Source organism: Colletotrichum acutatum (genome assembly GCF_030867785.1).
Source record: "Colletotrichum acutatum strain CBS 112980 chromosome Unknown BDZ83scaffold_5, whole genome shotgun sequence".
NCBI classification, from domain to species: Eukaryota; Fungi; Ascomycota; class Sordariomycetes; order Glomerellales; family Glomerellaceae; genus Colletotrichum; species Colletotrichum acutatum.
In genome coordinates this window covers 785348-801068 of record NW_026848999.1, presented here as the reverse complement: position 1 = coordinate 801068, position 15721 = coordinate 785348, and the positions used below count along the sequence as shown (strand labels likewise).

The following is a 15721-nucleotide window of genomic DNA, read 5'->3' as shown; positions in this document are numbered from 1 at the left end:
CTGTGCATTTGTGGCAAAATGGGCCCTCCATCATCGGCATCGCGGAAGAGGCCTACGACGACTCCCAAAAAACCGTTGACCAGGTTGCCTCCTTCGAAGAAGCCTACAGGAAAACCCAATGCTAGCATTCTAAGCTTCTTTCAAAAGGCCGAAAAGCCTGAGCAGACGTTGTTCATTGACGGCCACGAAAAGCTCGTTGTTCCCCAAAAGGAAGATGATGAGGTACCAGAGATATACGATGCCGAACCATGGGAGGAGGAGGAGAGGTTTAATGAGGTTGAGGTACCAAACAAGAAGCGGCGGCTAAGCCAAGAGCCTGAGAACAACGAAGGGGAACAATCAGCCGCAAGAGATTCCAAGAGCCCTGTGGTGTCCGAACCACCACCATCATCACCCGCAGGGAGGCTTTCTAAGAAGGTGGCCACTAAGCGGAAAGGCCCCTTTCTCGACGAATCTGACAGTGAAGAAGAAGAAACAGCCCCGACAGCTCGGAAACCAAGTCTCATCGGTGCTATTCGCAGTCGACCGCCCATCGTCCCACCGGTCAAGTCGGAGGACGACGCGATGTCTCCGTCAACGAAGCAAGATAATGTTGCTACGCCGTTAGTTCAGCTGAAGGAGGAAGAAGAGGAGGCAAAACCGCCAGCGACGGAAACGAGCTGCCCGCCACCGCCATTGAAGGTTGAGGACTCGATCGACGCCGAATTTGCAAATGTTGACGACTTTGGTGACTTAGAAGATTTCCCCAACGACGAAGATTTCGGCGGTGAAGAGTATCGCATGATGCAGTTTATGGAGGAGCAAGCCCGTTTGGAAGCAGAAGCCGAGGCTGCGGATACGGGCGACTATTCTTGTGACGAATTAGCCGATCCCGTGCGGCCTAGCGATGCCATGGTGGCCAACTGTCCCATCTGCGACGGCACACTCGCTGGTATTACAGCTGACGAAGCAACACGGCATGTAAATGCCTGCCTCGATGGCAACCCAATACCACTACCCGAACCCAAAGAGGCAAAGAAAGTCAAAGACGAAATCGCCAGACCGCCAATTCTCGAACCCCCCGAAGTAAACAAACGACTCGCGCGCGCAGCAGTACCACGACAGGGCCAAGCCAACCCATTCAAGCTGAGCGAAGTCCAAAATAAGTCGACTTCTGCCTTCACCAAATTGATGTCCGGCCATGCTGAAGACGCTGCGTGGGCCGGTGCCGCTGCTGCAGAGCATTCATCACGTGGGAAGCCCGCGTATCAACGGACCTGTCCTTTCTATAAGATCATGCCTGGTTTCTACATATGCGTAGATGCATTCAGGTACGGTGCGGTTAAGGGATGCAATGCCTATTTCTTGAGCCATTTTCACAGCGATCACTATATCGGCTTGACTTCCACCTGGACGCACGGCCCAATCTACTGCAGCAAAGTCACCGGAGACTTGGTCAAGATGCAATTGCGAGTTGCTGCTAAGTGGGTTGTTGCTCTAGAGTTCAATCAGACAGAGGAGGTCCCGGGCACCGAGGGTGTGACGGTGACTATGATCCCTGCCAACCACTGTCCCGGCAGCTCCCTATTTCTGTTTGAGAAAACAATGGGAAAGGGGCCAAATGCGAGAAAGCAAAGAATCTTGCATTGCGGCGACTTCAGAGCCTGTCCAGCTCAGGTTGCTCATCCTTTACTCAAGCCCGACATACAAGATTCGGTATCAGGCAAACTCAAGCAGCAAAAGATTGATGTCTGTTACTTGGACACGACCTACCTCAACCCTCGCTACTCTTTCCCCCCTCAGAACGACGTCATCAAGGCATGCGCAGACATGTGCAAGTCACTTGCCCCGGACCAGACGTCAGAAGACAACACGTGGGACAAGATCAATAGAGAGGCTGGCACGGAAACGGTCAGCAAGTTCTTCACGAAGACAAATGCGGACGACGCTACTGCAAAGGCGAAGAAGAAAAATGCACCAAAGGAACGTCTCCTTGTCATCTGCGGTACTTACTCAATTGGCAAGGAGCGGATTTGCAAAGCTATTGCACAAGCTCTAGGGAGCAAAATATTTGCATCCAAGTCGAAGATCCGTATCGTGTCCAAACTCGGAGACCCAGAGCTGACGGCACTTATGACGGATAATCCGCACGAAGCTCAGGTTCACATGCAAATGCTGATGGAAATCCGCGCCGAGACACTACAAGAATACCTCAATGGATACAAGCCGCATTTCAGTCGTATCGTAGGATTTCGTCCTTCCGGCTGGAACTACCGTCCCCAAGGTGCCAGCAAGGCGGTGACAGCTAGCACTCAACCTGGCACGATTCCGATGACACAGATTCTTCAAGGCAAGGCTTGGCGGCCTCGGTTTGGGGCAAAGGATTTCGTGGCGCAACGCGGCAGCACGAAGGAAGCCATGTGCTTTGGAGTGCCATACAGTGAGCATAGCAGCTTCCGGGAGCTGACCATGTTCGTGATGTCCCTGCGCATTGACAAAGTAGTACCCACGGTCAATGTCGGCAGCGAAGTATCGAGGAAGAGGATGAAGGGCTGGATCGATAAATGGCTGTCTGAGAGGAGAAAGGGCGGACTCGTCCATCCTCTCGAAGGCGAAGAGGGCGAGGGTAAAGAAGTTGCACTGTGGAACGGCAAAGACAGCCGTGGAGGAGGCGTCTGGTGGTGATTGCTTGCTTCATCAGAATAGCATGATGAATAATGAATGCCGTGGCGGTCGGGCGCAAGTCTCGTTGATTATTTGATTTGTTCCGGAGATCTCTGTCTGGATATTATATCCCCTCTGTTCATACTCCATAGTACGCTGCCACACCAGGTCTTGCCAGACGCCAAGAATATCGCTGAGCACGTGTACCTGGTTGTGAGGCTTGGGCTTCATTCCACCACATGCGAGGACCGGCTTTTTCAGTGCCCCGGCCATATCGCCATGATACAAACGCGTCATTTTGAACTCCTCCGACCATTCAACCAATAGCCTATTTCGCCTTTGCGGCCTGAGCAGCAGCCTCTGTGATAGCGTTAGCGCTGTCCCCAAACCTGCGATGATGTGATAAAAACGCAAGACTCACCTCTGCGCGTCGCGTCCTCCAGGAGGGGCACGTCTACTGAGCCAGCAGGCAAGTGAACATAACGAACGACGGAGCCACGGATGAAGACATTCTTGACCGAGCTCTGCATACTTTCGTTAGCGACATTCTCCAGGCTGACTCTCCGGCCGAACAAGGGTACGTGAGAGCCTGGGTGCAGGGGGAGGGGCAGGCGGCAGACGGACCAGATGCGGGTACTTGAGCTCCTCGACGACGGAAATCTCTTCCAGCTTGATGTTGAGGTACTGGTCGACGCTCTTGAGGATGCCGCGGATCTGGATGTCGTTCTTGAGCTCGACGGTGACCTCGTGGTCGATGAGCGTCTTGAAGAAACTAGTGGGCGTAACGTCAGTGACTGCATCACCCACCGTGCGCGGAGCGCACACTCTAGGCTTGAATGCATATGAAATATCGCGTTCCCCGAATGAGTTTTGAGACTTACCTGAAGAAGAGCATGGTGGGCGGTTGAACTGGATGCTGGGGTGTGATGAGCCGCTCAGTAAGGTCGTGATGCTCTTGATTGAGTGCGAAGAGGTGTGGGGGCTTGCATACTGTGTGTTAGTACAGTGTGCACGGCTGTATCAGTATTGGGCTTCATCATTGATCGCACTGTGATGTGGCTTAGCCCTTGTGGCTGACGGCTTCCGCTAGAGCCAGTTCTGTGGTGGCAACTGGCCACTGAATCAGCCAGTCCGTTCAGGGGAAGAACTCGCAAAGTGATCAGCCTCAGCGGCGACTTTCATTCAACTTCATGTAACTCGCACACCTTCATATCGGGTAATCTAGTTTTCTGTTCTCTTTTTGTTCCAAGACTTGGTACCTTCTAGAGACACCGTCATTCGTTAAGGTGACCCTACGGAAAGCTTGGTCTCTGAAAACAACAAGTTATGTCTGTGGTCAGGGTGACTGAATGGCGGAAACTGCCACTTAGTCTGGCTGAGCTATGCATCGACACGACTCTTCGATGTGGCCAGTCTTTCCGATGGCGTAAAGTCAATGACATGTGGTCAGTCAAACTGAGCTCTTTGTACAATGATTCAATTCCGCTAAGATTTCATTCAGGTGCTGCACGTTGTATGGTCGAATCGTGTCATTAAAGCAAGATTCAACTCACTTGCATTACAAGGTCACTTGGCCTACGAAACCAACTTATCCGCTCACCCCTCCAAATTTTGATAGCGAAGCTAGTGAAGATGACACAGAGGAGTTACTACGGCATTATCTGAGCCTCAAATTGGACCTCAAGTCCCTATACGAGGAATGGTCGAAAGCGGATCCCAACTTTCGCAAGAGGGCCCCAGAGTTTGGAGGTGTTCGCATGCTGAGCCAAGACGCATGGGAGGCTCTGATATGCTTTATCTGCAGTAGCAACAATAATATTGCCAGGATATCACAAATGGTAAGGACTGCTGCAAAGTGGAAAAGGCAACCCAGGACTTACACTTGGCCAGGTTCACAAGCTGTGTCTACACTACGGCCCGCTCATTGGCAAGATTGGGGATGAAACATTTCACGATTTCCCATCACCCGAGGCATTGACGGGAAGCTCAGTAGAGGCGCATCTGAGGGAGCTCGGGTTTGGCTATCGCGCAAAGTACATCGCGCAGACGGCTTCCATTGTGGTCAATGACAGGCCAAAGGGATGGTTCGAGAGCCTTACCAATCCAGAGAACCCATGCTACGTCAGAACAACCGAGGGATGCAAGCTGCCCCAGTGTACATACAAAGAGGCACATGAACAGCTGCTCCAATTATCGGGCGTAGGTCCCAAGGTGGCCGATTGCGTCTGCCTGATGGGCCTGGGCTGGGGTGAGGCCGTGCCGGTGGACACGCACGTCTGGCAGATTGCTCAGCGAGACTACAAGTTTGGCAAGACAAAGACCAAGACGTTCAACAAGGCGATGTACGATGCTGTGGGAGACCATTTTAGGGAGCTCTGGGGTAAGTACGCCGGCTGGGCACACTCTGTGCTCTTCACGGCGGACCTCAAGACCTTTTCTGGACGGACAGTGAAGCAGGAAGAAGAACAGGCAGTGACGGTGAAGAAGGAGGTAAACGTTGACCAAGAAATGCCCATTTGGGGCCAGAAACGCAAGGTTATGAAGACGAAGGTTAAGGTGGAGGTTGAACATGGAACGCCCGGCACAGGCCTGCTAGAATCATCGCCGAAGCGAAGGAGAACACGATCGCAGGCTCGGAAGATGAACTGATATCTCTGGTAATACAACTCGTCATGCATGATATGAGCAACATCCTGCCAAGTTATCTACTGACCTACCTATCCTCTTATCCCCGGCAGTATCTTGACGCAGAGACAAGGCTTTGCAGCATTAATGTTCCGGCGCCTATAGACAAATTTAATCAAAACTGTAAAATAATGCCTCTACGATTTAATACAGGTGAAATCTAGAAGGAAAATGTTCTTTGTTGATCATCGGTCGCGGATGCTCCGAGGTTGAGGTGCAGATGCTCCAGCCTTGGCGTTCTCGGCTAAAATTCGGGTGCCCAAATTCTGGTGGCGTCGCCGACAGCAAAGCTTTTGCCTGCGCAGATTGCAAACTCTCCTGCGAACCGGCCATTTGCTACCCCCTTCAGCCTCATCAGCAACACAACAACCATTACTGATGCGCGCCGCCATCGTCGATCGCCCACTTGCATCTTCAAGTGACATGAAGCAACCTTGCCCATAATTCAAAATGTCCGACGCAGACTTCGAGACTGTCCGGAAGCTCCAGGCGGAGCGCAACGCTGCCGCCGCTGCGAAGAAGGGTTCGACCACTTTCGACCCGAACAATCAACGTGCCGACGCCGGCACTAAGCAGAAACTCACCGATAGCTTCGACACTGATCTGTACGATCGAAATGGCGTCGACAAGTTTGCCGGATACAACACGTCCATCCCGGCCGGCGATGACGATGACGATGAGATGGAAGGCGCCGACAACACGCGACGTCTCGTCGGCCAGTACACGGCATCGCGTGAAATGATTGACGAGTTTGCACGCGGCGATGGCGTCGAAGAGGATGATCCCTTGGCTGGCCGGGGCGAGAAAAGCAACAGGATTACCGATCGCGAGACAGATTACCAGAAACGCCGATTCGATCGCGGTCTCTCCCCTTCCCGAACCGATGCCTTCGCCAACGGAGACAACAAGAATGGCGACAGCTACCGCGAGATCATGCAGCGGAGAGAGCTTGAAAGAGAAGAGGAACGCGTCGCAAGGGAAATCCAGGCCAAGGCCGCGAGGGGTCCCGAGGAAGACGGCAACGTCGCCCCAGCGACTCTGAGGGACGACGATAAGGAAAATGCGGAAGCTGGCTCTACCGATGCTGTCTCTTCTGGGAGGAAGCGCAAGAAGAGGTGGGATGTCGCGACCACGACAGCTGACGAGGAAGCAGCTCAGCCCTCTGAGCCGGCAAAATCGAAGCGCTCGCGTTGGGACCAGGCCCCCTCTCTGGAGCCCGCAGATGCACCAAAGAAACGGTCGAGATGGGATCAGGCCCCTTCGGCCACTCCAATGGGTAACCAGGGTCTCGCCACGCCAATGCACCCGTCGCAGGCGGGAAGCGCAGCCTTGCCTACGACTTTCGGTACGGATATCTCAGGACGCAACGCGCCCATCAGTGACGAAGAGTTGGATGCGCTTCTCCCGGGCGAGGAACAGGGATACAAGATTCTCGAGCCACCGCCAGGATACGCTCCCATTCGCGCGCCTGCTCATAAGCTCATGGCTACGCCAGCACCGCAGACTGGGTTCATGATGCAGGACCCTGACGCCGTCAGGTTGAGCGGAAAGCCTGTGCCGGCAGAAATCCCGGGCATTGGTGACCTGCAGTTCTTCAAGGCTGAGGATATGGCGTACTTCGGTAAGCTGACCGATGGCTCTGACGAGAACAGCTTGAGCGTGGACGAGATGAAGGAGAGGAAGATCATGAGGCTGCTCTTGAAAGTCAAGAATGGTACTCCACCGATGCGTAAAACTGCTCTGAGACAACTCACCGACAATGCCAGACAGTTTGGAGCCGGTCCGCTCTTCGACCAGATTCTTCCTCTGCTCATGGAGAAGACTTTGGAAGACCAGGAGCGTCATTTGCTCGTCAAGGTCATCGACCGTATTCTCTACAAGCTCGATGACTTGGTGCGGCCATATGTCCACAAGATTTTGGTCGTTATCGAGCCGCTGCTTATCGACCAAGACTACTACGCCAGAGTTGAAGGTCGTGAGATCATTTCCAACCTTAGTAAAGCGGCTGGTCTAGCCACCATGATCAGCACGATGAGACCAGACATCGACCATGTTGACGAGTACGTGCGAAACACCACTGCAAGAGCGTTTGCCGTTGTAGCGTCCGCCCTCGGTATTCCGGCCTTGCTGCCTTTCCTTCGCGCAGTTTGTCGCAGCAAGAAGTCATGGCAAGCCCGTCATACCGGTGTCAAGATTGTGCAGCAGATTCCTATCCTAATGGGCTGCGCCGTCCTTCCGCACCTTAAAGGCTTGGTCGACTGCATCGGCCCCAACCTGAACGACGAACAGACCAAGGTCAGGACAGTCACCAGTTTGGCTATTGCCGCGCTTGCCGAAGCCTCGAACCCCTACGGTATTGAGAGCTTCGACGATATCCTCAATCCGCTGTGGACCGGAGCTCGCAAGCAAAGAGGCAAGGGTTTGGCTGGTTTTCTCAAGGCCGTCGGCTTCATCATTCCGCTTATGGACGAGGAGTATGCCAACTACTATACCAGTCAGATTATGGAGATTCTTCTTCGCGAGTTTTCTTCCCCAGACGAGGAGATGAAGAAGGTTGTCCTGAAGGTTGTGTCTCAGTGCGCTGGTACTGATGGTGTTACCGCAGGCTACCTCAAGGAGCATGTGCTGGACGAGTTCTTCAAGAGTTTCTGGGTGAGGAGAATGGCTTTGGACAAGCGCAACTACAGACAAGTTGTCGAGACCACCGTTGATATTGGCCAGAAGGTCGGCGTCAGCGAAATCCTTGAACGAATCGTAGTGAACCTCAAGGACGAGAGCGAGGCCTACAGGAAGATGACCGTCGAGACAGTGGAGAAGATTGTCGCTAGTTTGGGCGCCGCTGACATCGGCGAGCGTCTTGAGGAGCGATTGATCGATGGTATTCTACACTCGTTCCAGGAACAGAGCGTGGAAGATATTGTCATGCTCAATGGTTTCGGTTCCGTTGTCAACGCCCTTGGATCGCGCTGCAAGCCATACTTGCCCCAAATTGTCAGTACAATCCTCTGGCGGTTGAACAACAAGTCAGCAACGGTACGACAGCAAGCAGCCGACCTCATCTCACGCATCGCCATGGTCATGAAGCAATGCGGAGAGGACGCCTTGATGGGCAAGCTGGGTATCGTCCTTTACGAATACCTGGGTGAGGAGTACCCCGAGGTTCTGGGCTCCATCCTGGGAGCTTTGAGATCGATCGTGACGGTTGTCGGTATTACACAGATGCAACCTCCTATCAAGGACTTGTTGCCAAGACTTACCCCTATTCTGCGCAACCGACACGAAAAGGTCCAAGAAAACACCATCGACCTGGTCGGTCGTATCGCCGATCGCGGCCCCGAGAGTGTGAACGCCCGCGAGTGGATGCGTATCTGCTTCGAGCTCCTCGACATGCTGAAGGCACACAAGAAGGGCATCCGTCGTGCCGCCAACAACACGTTCGGTTTCATCGCCAAGGCCATCGGTCCCCAGGATGTGCTCGCCACGCTGCTGAACAACCTTCGCGTGCAGGAGCGTCAGTCCCGTGTCAACACAGCTGTTGCCATTGGTATCGTTGCCGAGACCTGCGCTCCTTTCACTGTTCTTCCCGCTCTTATGAACGAGTACCGCGTTCCCGAGCTCAACGTACAAAACGGTGTGCTAAAATCCCTCTCTTTCCTGTTCGAGTACATTGGAGAGATGGCCAAGGACTACGTCTATGCTGTCACTCCTCTGCTCGAAGATGCTCTCATCGACCGCGACCAAGTCCATCGACAGACGGCCGCATCTGTCGTCAAACATATCGCGCTTGGCGTTGTCGGCCTGGGATGCGAGGACGCAATGGTTCATCTCCTCAACCTCCTATATCCCAACCTCTTCGAGACGAGTCCACACGTCATCGACCGTATCATCGAGGCCATCGAAGCCATCCGCATGGCTGTTGGCCCCGGCGTCGTTCTCAACTATGTATGGGCAGGCCTGTTCCACCCTGCACGCAAGGTACGGCAGCCTTACTGGCGGCTGTACAACGACGCGTACGTCCAGGGTGCCGATGCGATGGTACCATACTATCCCAACTTGGACGAGGAAAAGGTGGACAGGTCGGAGCTTGCAATCATGCTCTAAGTTTAGGAAGAACACAGGAAGGGAGGGATATCAAGCGGGGAATAAGGTTCAACGGGTTTTCAGGGTTTTTTTTCTTCTACGATATCCAAGAAAGGATGTGTTCTTTTTTTCCGGGCCCGCACAGGCTCTAGGGGAGCGTGTTCCGAGAGCGAGCGAATGAACGGACGGGCCGCGGGGGTGAGGCTCTGATCCGGGCTTAGGGGAAAGGGGAAGAAGAAGTAACAGCAGAAGAAGAGCAAGAGACTTGTAGCGCGTGTTCGACGGGCGCAGGGTAGGCAGCCATTGTACTTGAGTCATAATACTCGCATCGTGTAAACTTTTCTTGTTGTTTTTTTCTTCATGTGGTGGAGCATTCAGAGCAGCCAAAAAACATCTCAACGGCGTTATTTGATCCTAACGGGCAGAATTAAAAATTCCAAAATGAAAGCTCCATTATGTTCTTATTGTTGAGAATTTGTGACTTTTCTGATTCCCTCCCTTTTCCTACATACCTTCTCATCTCGCTGTGCCCGCAGAAATCCCCGGGTGACCCTGAACTGGAGAAATGTGCTCGTCCGTTCGCTGTAATATGACTCGGGGCTTCCGGACGGCGGGGTGGGAATGGGGTTTATGGGGTGCGCTGTATCTCGCTCCAGCGGCTGTCTCCGTGAAGCTTTCCGCGTCTCACGGGTTACCGGTCTGAAGGTGACGGGGATTCATGTTCCCACTCTACGAGTGAACTTTGCGACTTCTGTAAAGTACGGGAAGAATAGGGTTATAGTAAGCGGCAACCGACCTTTTCTACCTACAGAGTTTCTCGGCGATTGTATCTCAACTAGATAGTTGAATACCAACCCTCGGCCGGCTGGGGCAAAGGGAGCAGAGAGTTTATACGCGGGGGATGAACGCATGTTTACTATCCCATCCATGTGTAAGGTATCCATATGGTGTGGGATTCGTATGGTATGCTAAACTATATGTTCTGACCCGCCCACGTCCAGTGTATCTTCCTGACAAGACATGGCGTGTTGATAATGTACGAATATACCTGACCGTGCCCTATTCACTTCCTCTACCCTTCTCTCGGAATAAATGTTGTCCAAACCACCCTGGTCTCGGCACGCCGGCAGCGGGAGTCAAAGAGGCATTGGGGGACTAAGGGAGCAAGTGCCAACAGCCAAGGTTTCCATCCGTAGACAACTGCTCGCTACACTATGTTCAGATATCGAGAAACGGGCGCAACGCAAAGCAAGGACCAACATCTAACGTCCACATCCGCTCAACTCATCCAATCCGCAGCTCGCCGGTATTGTGGGACTATGAGAAGAAGAAGAAGAAGAAGAAGAAGAAGAAGAAGAAGAAGAAGAAGAAGCTTGGGGCCTGCCGCCCCAGAGGGGGGGGGGGGAAGAAGCTTGAAAGCTTGACACACGATTCAGCCTCGTCCTGCCTAGCTACAATTGTATAGTGTACGGAGCTCACACAGAAGAAGAGGAACCACATTTACGCTCAAAAATCAACAATCTCCAAAGGTAGTCTTCCCGGGTCATCTGGTATATAGCGGAGTGCTGGTGGGGCGAAAGAGGGCGTGCTCTCGAGTCTTGACGGTGTATAAGTCATGTCTTGATATAATACTTTGTATTCTAGTCATGTTCAAATTTGAGCCTTGCACGGAGTGGGATGTCGGGAAATCTGACCCCCCGCTTGTCGTCCCGCGACCACGGGAGTGGGAGAGAGATTAAACAGAAAGGAGGGAATCTGTTCTTTGAAATACGTCTCCTGGGATAGACCTCCGTGAGCCCACGGGGAGTTTGGGGACGGGAAGGCATCGTGAACTTTTGCGGGCCTCGGCGCGCGATTCAAGAAACCAAGTCAGCCTCAGGCCCTCGGCCGCCTTGCGACCTCAAACGCGTTGCTTATAGTACAAATGTATTATCACAATAATTCTCTTAAACCGGGGAAACTCCCCAGTCCCATTGAAAAGGTCTGAACTCTGAAATCTGAACCCCATCATCACCGACTCCTCCGGTGTCCAGCTTGATCCAAGCAGCAGAACGTGAAAAAATAGAATCGTGTCCTAGTATATATGTCGACCAAGGATGGCCCTGTTACAAGTCACCCAAAAGGTTGAAAAGGATTCGAAAACGCCGATTCATCTGCCTTTCCGCTTCCGCCCAGCGAATGGATTAGATGGATGGCCTTGCTACCGTCAGGCACAGCTCACATGTTCCTTATCGCGTCGGCGGATGGTTAAAAATAAAGCATTCCACATATTGGTCGAAAGGAGGAGGAAAAAGTTTTACAGACATGATCCTTTCCCACCTCCGTACGGGGGAGAGCTTGGCTCCGTGCCGCAGGAACAGCCGGGCGGAAGGATACCTTGTTCGGTTGACAAAATGAACCACTTATTCAAGCTTCCGCCCGTGAGAGAGAAAAAAAGTTGCAAGTCCCTGCCGCTCTCATGCCAATATCGTCAGTCAAGATTCAAGTGTCGTCGCCGTCCGTCATTGTCGTCGACGCCGCGATCAGCAGTACCACCGTACCTATCTTGTGGGTCAGGGGGCAGCATATCGCCGTCCCCTTCTCCCCCTCTTTTGTGTTGTTTGAGATGTCGACGGAATGCAACTCACTCAGGGGCAGGGCCGGTTTGGTTGGTCGGTTGGCACGCTCGGCCGGCGGTGGGCTGACAGGCTGCGGGTTGCGCTCCTGATGTTGCTGTCAGTACCACGCTGCCCTTATTAGTTTGTTGTTTTTGTTTTCCCTCCCCCCTTCCCCTTCGCTGTATGGTACAGTTCCCGTGGGGAATGAAAGCCCCTCCTGTCGGAAAATGCGAGATTCAGGTGAGCCAACGCGGGTAGATTGTCGAATGTTGTAGTATAAAATATGGATGGAAACGGGATCAAGGTCTCGTTTCAAGCCCAAAGAGCCTCAATTCCTGACTTCGCCAACTTCATCGCAAACGGTTCGCTGTGTAAGGTCGCCGGGCTTGGTGGCGCTGCGACCGCAAGAGGCGATATCGGAAAGTGAAATACGGTCTTGGACTCTGCCGTAGGCTTGCTCTTGCTCGGCTATGTCAACCCCCGAAAGTGCCCATAACGCAAGGTAATCCGTATAAACGAACGGGTTTCCTGGCTCCTGAGACATTCCGTTGTTTTCGTCCAGCGGTTTGCGGACATCCGCGCCGTCTCACACTCGGCTCACTACCAAATGGCGCCCCATCTTTGCTTCCTTTTTCTCTAGACCACGTCTATGTGTGTTCTCAAGCCTCACTGGCAAAGGAAACGGTCGCGACGGCGTCAGCGTTGCCTCTCGCGCAAAGGGACACTGCGGGGGATCTGCGCGCCTGTGTCGAGTGGGTAAACAGAGTTGAGGCTAGACGGCGATAGTTTAGGCTGACTTGAGGCGTTCCTAGTGTAATAATCGCCCTACCACAGTGCTTGGACCAACCACTCTAGTCCCCTATATTGATGTTCCTCTCAAGCAACGATCGACATTTTATCCCCGGGAATTATATCAAGTCCTGCGGCGCCGTCTTCATCTCTAAAAAACGTGGACAACAACCAAGACTAAAACAGTAAGCACTGTCTCGGTGAGCTCGGCCAAATTCACTGGCAGGACAGGGACTACTTGTAGGAGGAATTGGCGAATCTTGAGGCGGGCATAGCGGGCCTCTCTATGGATAGACATGCTCGAGACACAGCGGAAAGCCGATGAGACTCGGATTCCCTAGACAATCTTGCCTCATTTACATGCCGCCTCCATCGAACCCCTAGACGAAGGGGATGGGAGGCAAGGCGTGTATACGGTATGCGGTACGCATTCGACCAGAGCACTGCGCCATGTCTCATCTGAACAGAAAAGAGTCGTCACAGACGCAGATAATGAAGTCGTAGTGCCGACGCGCCGTTGTGAACTTTTAATCGGAGGGGGGTGCGGTGTCAGTATCCGAAAATGGGCATGCTCACAGTAACAGAATGGTTTCGACCGTGTTGACGACACAGAGGAAGAGATCGGTAGCTGGCGTTTCGTCCCTAGATTATATCGGCATCGCCCTCGTGTCGTCCCATGTGTGAGATCTCCATGATCATCATAGATCATCGTTGTCATCGTGCTGTCGTCCTTTCTCCCACGAGGATTCAACATCGCCCGCACGAGGTCAAGCCGACGACCCGAAAGCTTCCCCAGACGCTCCACCCCATTTTGTCTAGCAAGCCGCAAGAAGCAGGTACTGCCACTGGCAGGCCAGCGGCCAGCGTGCCCCGTGACCATCCAAGTTCGCTGAAGGTAGCGGCGGATTTACCGCGGGATTGCTGATTAGTGCATATGCAAACGCTCAGCAGGCGCTTCTGGGAACAAAGTTTGCGCCAGAGGCGCAGGGCTGCGCAAGGTGCAGGTGGCGCGTTGGAATACTTTGGTCAACGCTTTCCACTAGCGAACGGTTTGGCGCCGGGGGACGTACGGAACGACGAAGTAAGTTCTCGCAAGCTTGTAGGATGCAGGGAAGATGACAGAGCAACTGTGCCGTCTCCATGACTGAGCGAGTAAGTCAAGCTTGGCAGGCAACGACTGTTAAGTGGTGTGTTGAGAGTGACTTGAGCAGCTCCTGACAATTATGGAGGTATCCGTACGGCAAGGACGAGAGGGATGGCAGGATCTTGCGACTTCCTGCTGAATTCCGGATTTGAAGCATCTGTAAGGGAGGAAGAGTGCGGACAAGAAAGGTATGGAGGGAGAGCCGTTGGCGCGGGAGTTGCGCGTCGTTGTATCGGGAAGGCTACGTCCGAATCTAATTTGCGTCTGGAAAGCCTCATCCTCAAGGACCGACCCGGAAAACGAGGGTGGCAAACCGCAAAAGCTGTGCGCGATAACGCATGCCACGGTGCTCGTTGCGCAGGCGGATGCATCTGGAAACGCAGATGTCAAGACGGGAGTGCGTTTCGGTTGAGTTCTCTCGAATGACAGACGAAAAGTTGTTACGGGGATGATCTGAAATGCTGGGACGAAACATTTCCGGGGAAAGAAAAGTTAATAAACTCGGGGTACACAAGCTGCGGCGATTCTACTCGGCGTGTATTAAGCTTACTGTCCATTTTACTCATGGAAGGTAAGAAGGAGGGGGGTTTCCGTACTTTACCTAGGTACCTTACCCCGAGATGGCCTGAGTATGTCGGCATGCATACCTGCGTGCCTGCCTGTGCACACATCAGACGGAAGGTGGAATCGTGGGAAAGTTGGAAGGGTAAGGTAGCACGGTAGATAATTAATGAGGAAAAGGGGAATGATCGCAAGGTGACCTCTTCCTGTTTCGGAATAAGAGGTAGGCGAAAGTAGGCTCGCAAGGGGCGTGTACGTCATTGAGTGTTTCGAAACATAACCCACGATGCCCCTTCCACGCTCGGTTTCCCCCATGTTTGGGGGCGTGAAGATGCGGCAAGCACAGCCAGCCCTACCGACTCCCGACAGCTCCGTACAGATACGCCTGCCTCAACATCAGATGTGCAACGCTAAAAGGTGTCAGATGTCTGGTACCAAGGAAAGAAGACGTATTCTGCGCTCTATCTAGGTACGGATACCTAAAGAACATTACTGCCTCGAGTTTACGGGAAGGAAGGAAGCAATTGACAATGGAATCACGGGAATGAGTTCGGCGCTGCTCAGGGGGCCGCGCCCTCCTCTCCCGCCTTACCCTAGCTGATTAATTAGGTAGGAACCATCTCGACAATATCCGTCCGATTTCGACAACACTGACCTCATGTCATCCAACCTCACCACTGAGAAAGCGAACATCTACCTTTTTCACATCGCCAACGTCTCCTACCAGGTCAGCCCATTCTCTCGCCCCTCCGCGCGAGTCGACCACATCGGACCAAGATGACACGGATATGTCATGTCAACATTACCCTGCCTTTCGAGTTCCATCCACAACAACTCTGAGCAATGATGGCATCCGCACGCTCACCATGTACTTCATCGCCGATGCTGTCCAGCGCTGACTTCACTTTCCTGTTCCCCTCCAAGGTCCCTCGTTCGTGGCTTTGACCAAGGTGGACATTTTCTTCCAACTATCCCTTTTCTCGGCACTAGTCAGTCCACATCGCCTTGACCTCAGCATGACGCCGCCGCCTAGTAGCTCAAAGCTATTCTGTTCTTGTCCTGACCGATTCGCACCGTTACTCGCGTGTTGGCACAAGGCTTGTCGGCTCCAGCAATCCCGCCATTAGAAGATGCAGCCATCTGGCTCGCGGCCCTGCCTCTTTGGCCTCTGCCATGGCATTTGGGCTTTGGCCTTTCCCTCTGCCCTTATGGCCATGTCACT

General features: G+C 53.2%; 4 protein-coding genes across 4 annotated transcripts; 3 read left to right on the top strand and 1 right to left on the bottom strand.

The window, feature by feature from the left end:
* Positions 1-18: 18 nt before the first annotated feature.
* On the top strand, positions 19-2664 carry BDZ83DRAFT_565883 (DNA repair metallo-beta-lactamase; the record flags this gene model as incomplete). Its single annotated transcript, XM_060503812.1, has 2 exons — positions 19-543; positions 619-2664. The coding sequence occupies 2 exons, from the start codon at positions 19-21 to the stop codon at positions 2662-2664; spliced, it is 2571 nt and encodes an 856-aa protein (XP_060370970.1).
* A 307-nt stretch (positions 2665-2971) lies between these two features.
* BDZ83DRAFT_747222 (U6 snRNA-associated Sm-like protein LSm2) lies at positions 2972-3538 on the bottom strand (the record flags this gene model as incomplete). Its single annotated transcript, XM_060513400.1, has 4 exons — positions 2972-3003; positions 3065-3167; positions 3268-3415; positions 3525-3538. The coding sequence occupies 4 exons, from the start codon at positions 3536-3538 to the stop codon at positions 2972-2974; spliced, it is 297 nt and encodes a 98-aa protein (XP_060370969.1).
* Positions 3539-3969: 431 nt separating this feature from the next.
* Positions 3970-5292, top strand: BDZ83DRAFT_565803 (8-oxoguanine DNA-glycosylase; the record flags this gene model as incomplete). The annotated part of the gene is made up of 3 exons (XM_060503795.1): positions 3970-4088; positions 4145-4481; positions 4534-5292. The coding sequence occupies 3 exons, from the start codon at positions 3970-3972 to the stop codon at positions 5290-5292; spliced, it is 1215 nt and encodes a 404-aa protein (XP_060370968.1).
* Positions 5293-5504: 212 nt separating this feature from the next.
* BDZ83DRAFT_601110 (splicing factor 3B subunit 1) lies at positions 5505-9872 on the top strand. The gene has a single exon (XM_060507077.1). The coding sequence runs from the start codon at positions 5779-5781 to the stop codon at positions 9427-9429; it is 3651 nt and encodes a 1216-aa protein (XP_060370967.1). The 5' UTR covers positions 5505-5778; the 3' UTR covers positions 9430-9872.
* The last annotated feature ends 5849 nt before the right edge of the window (positions 9873-15721 follow it).

Excerpts from the sequence above, each read along its gene's own strand:
- BDZ83DRAFT_601110 (XM_060507077.1), top strand. The coding sequence starts at position 5,779 with ATGTCCGACGCAGACTTCGAGACTGTCCGGAAGCTCCAGGCGGAGCGC.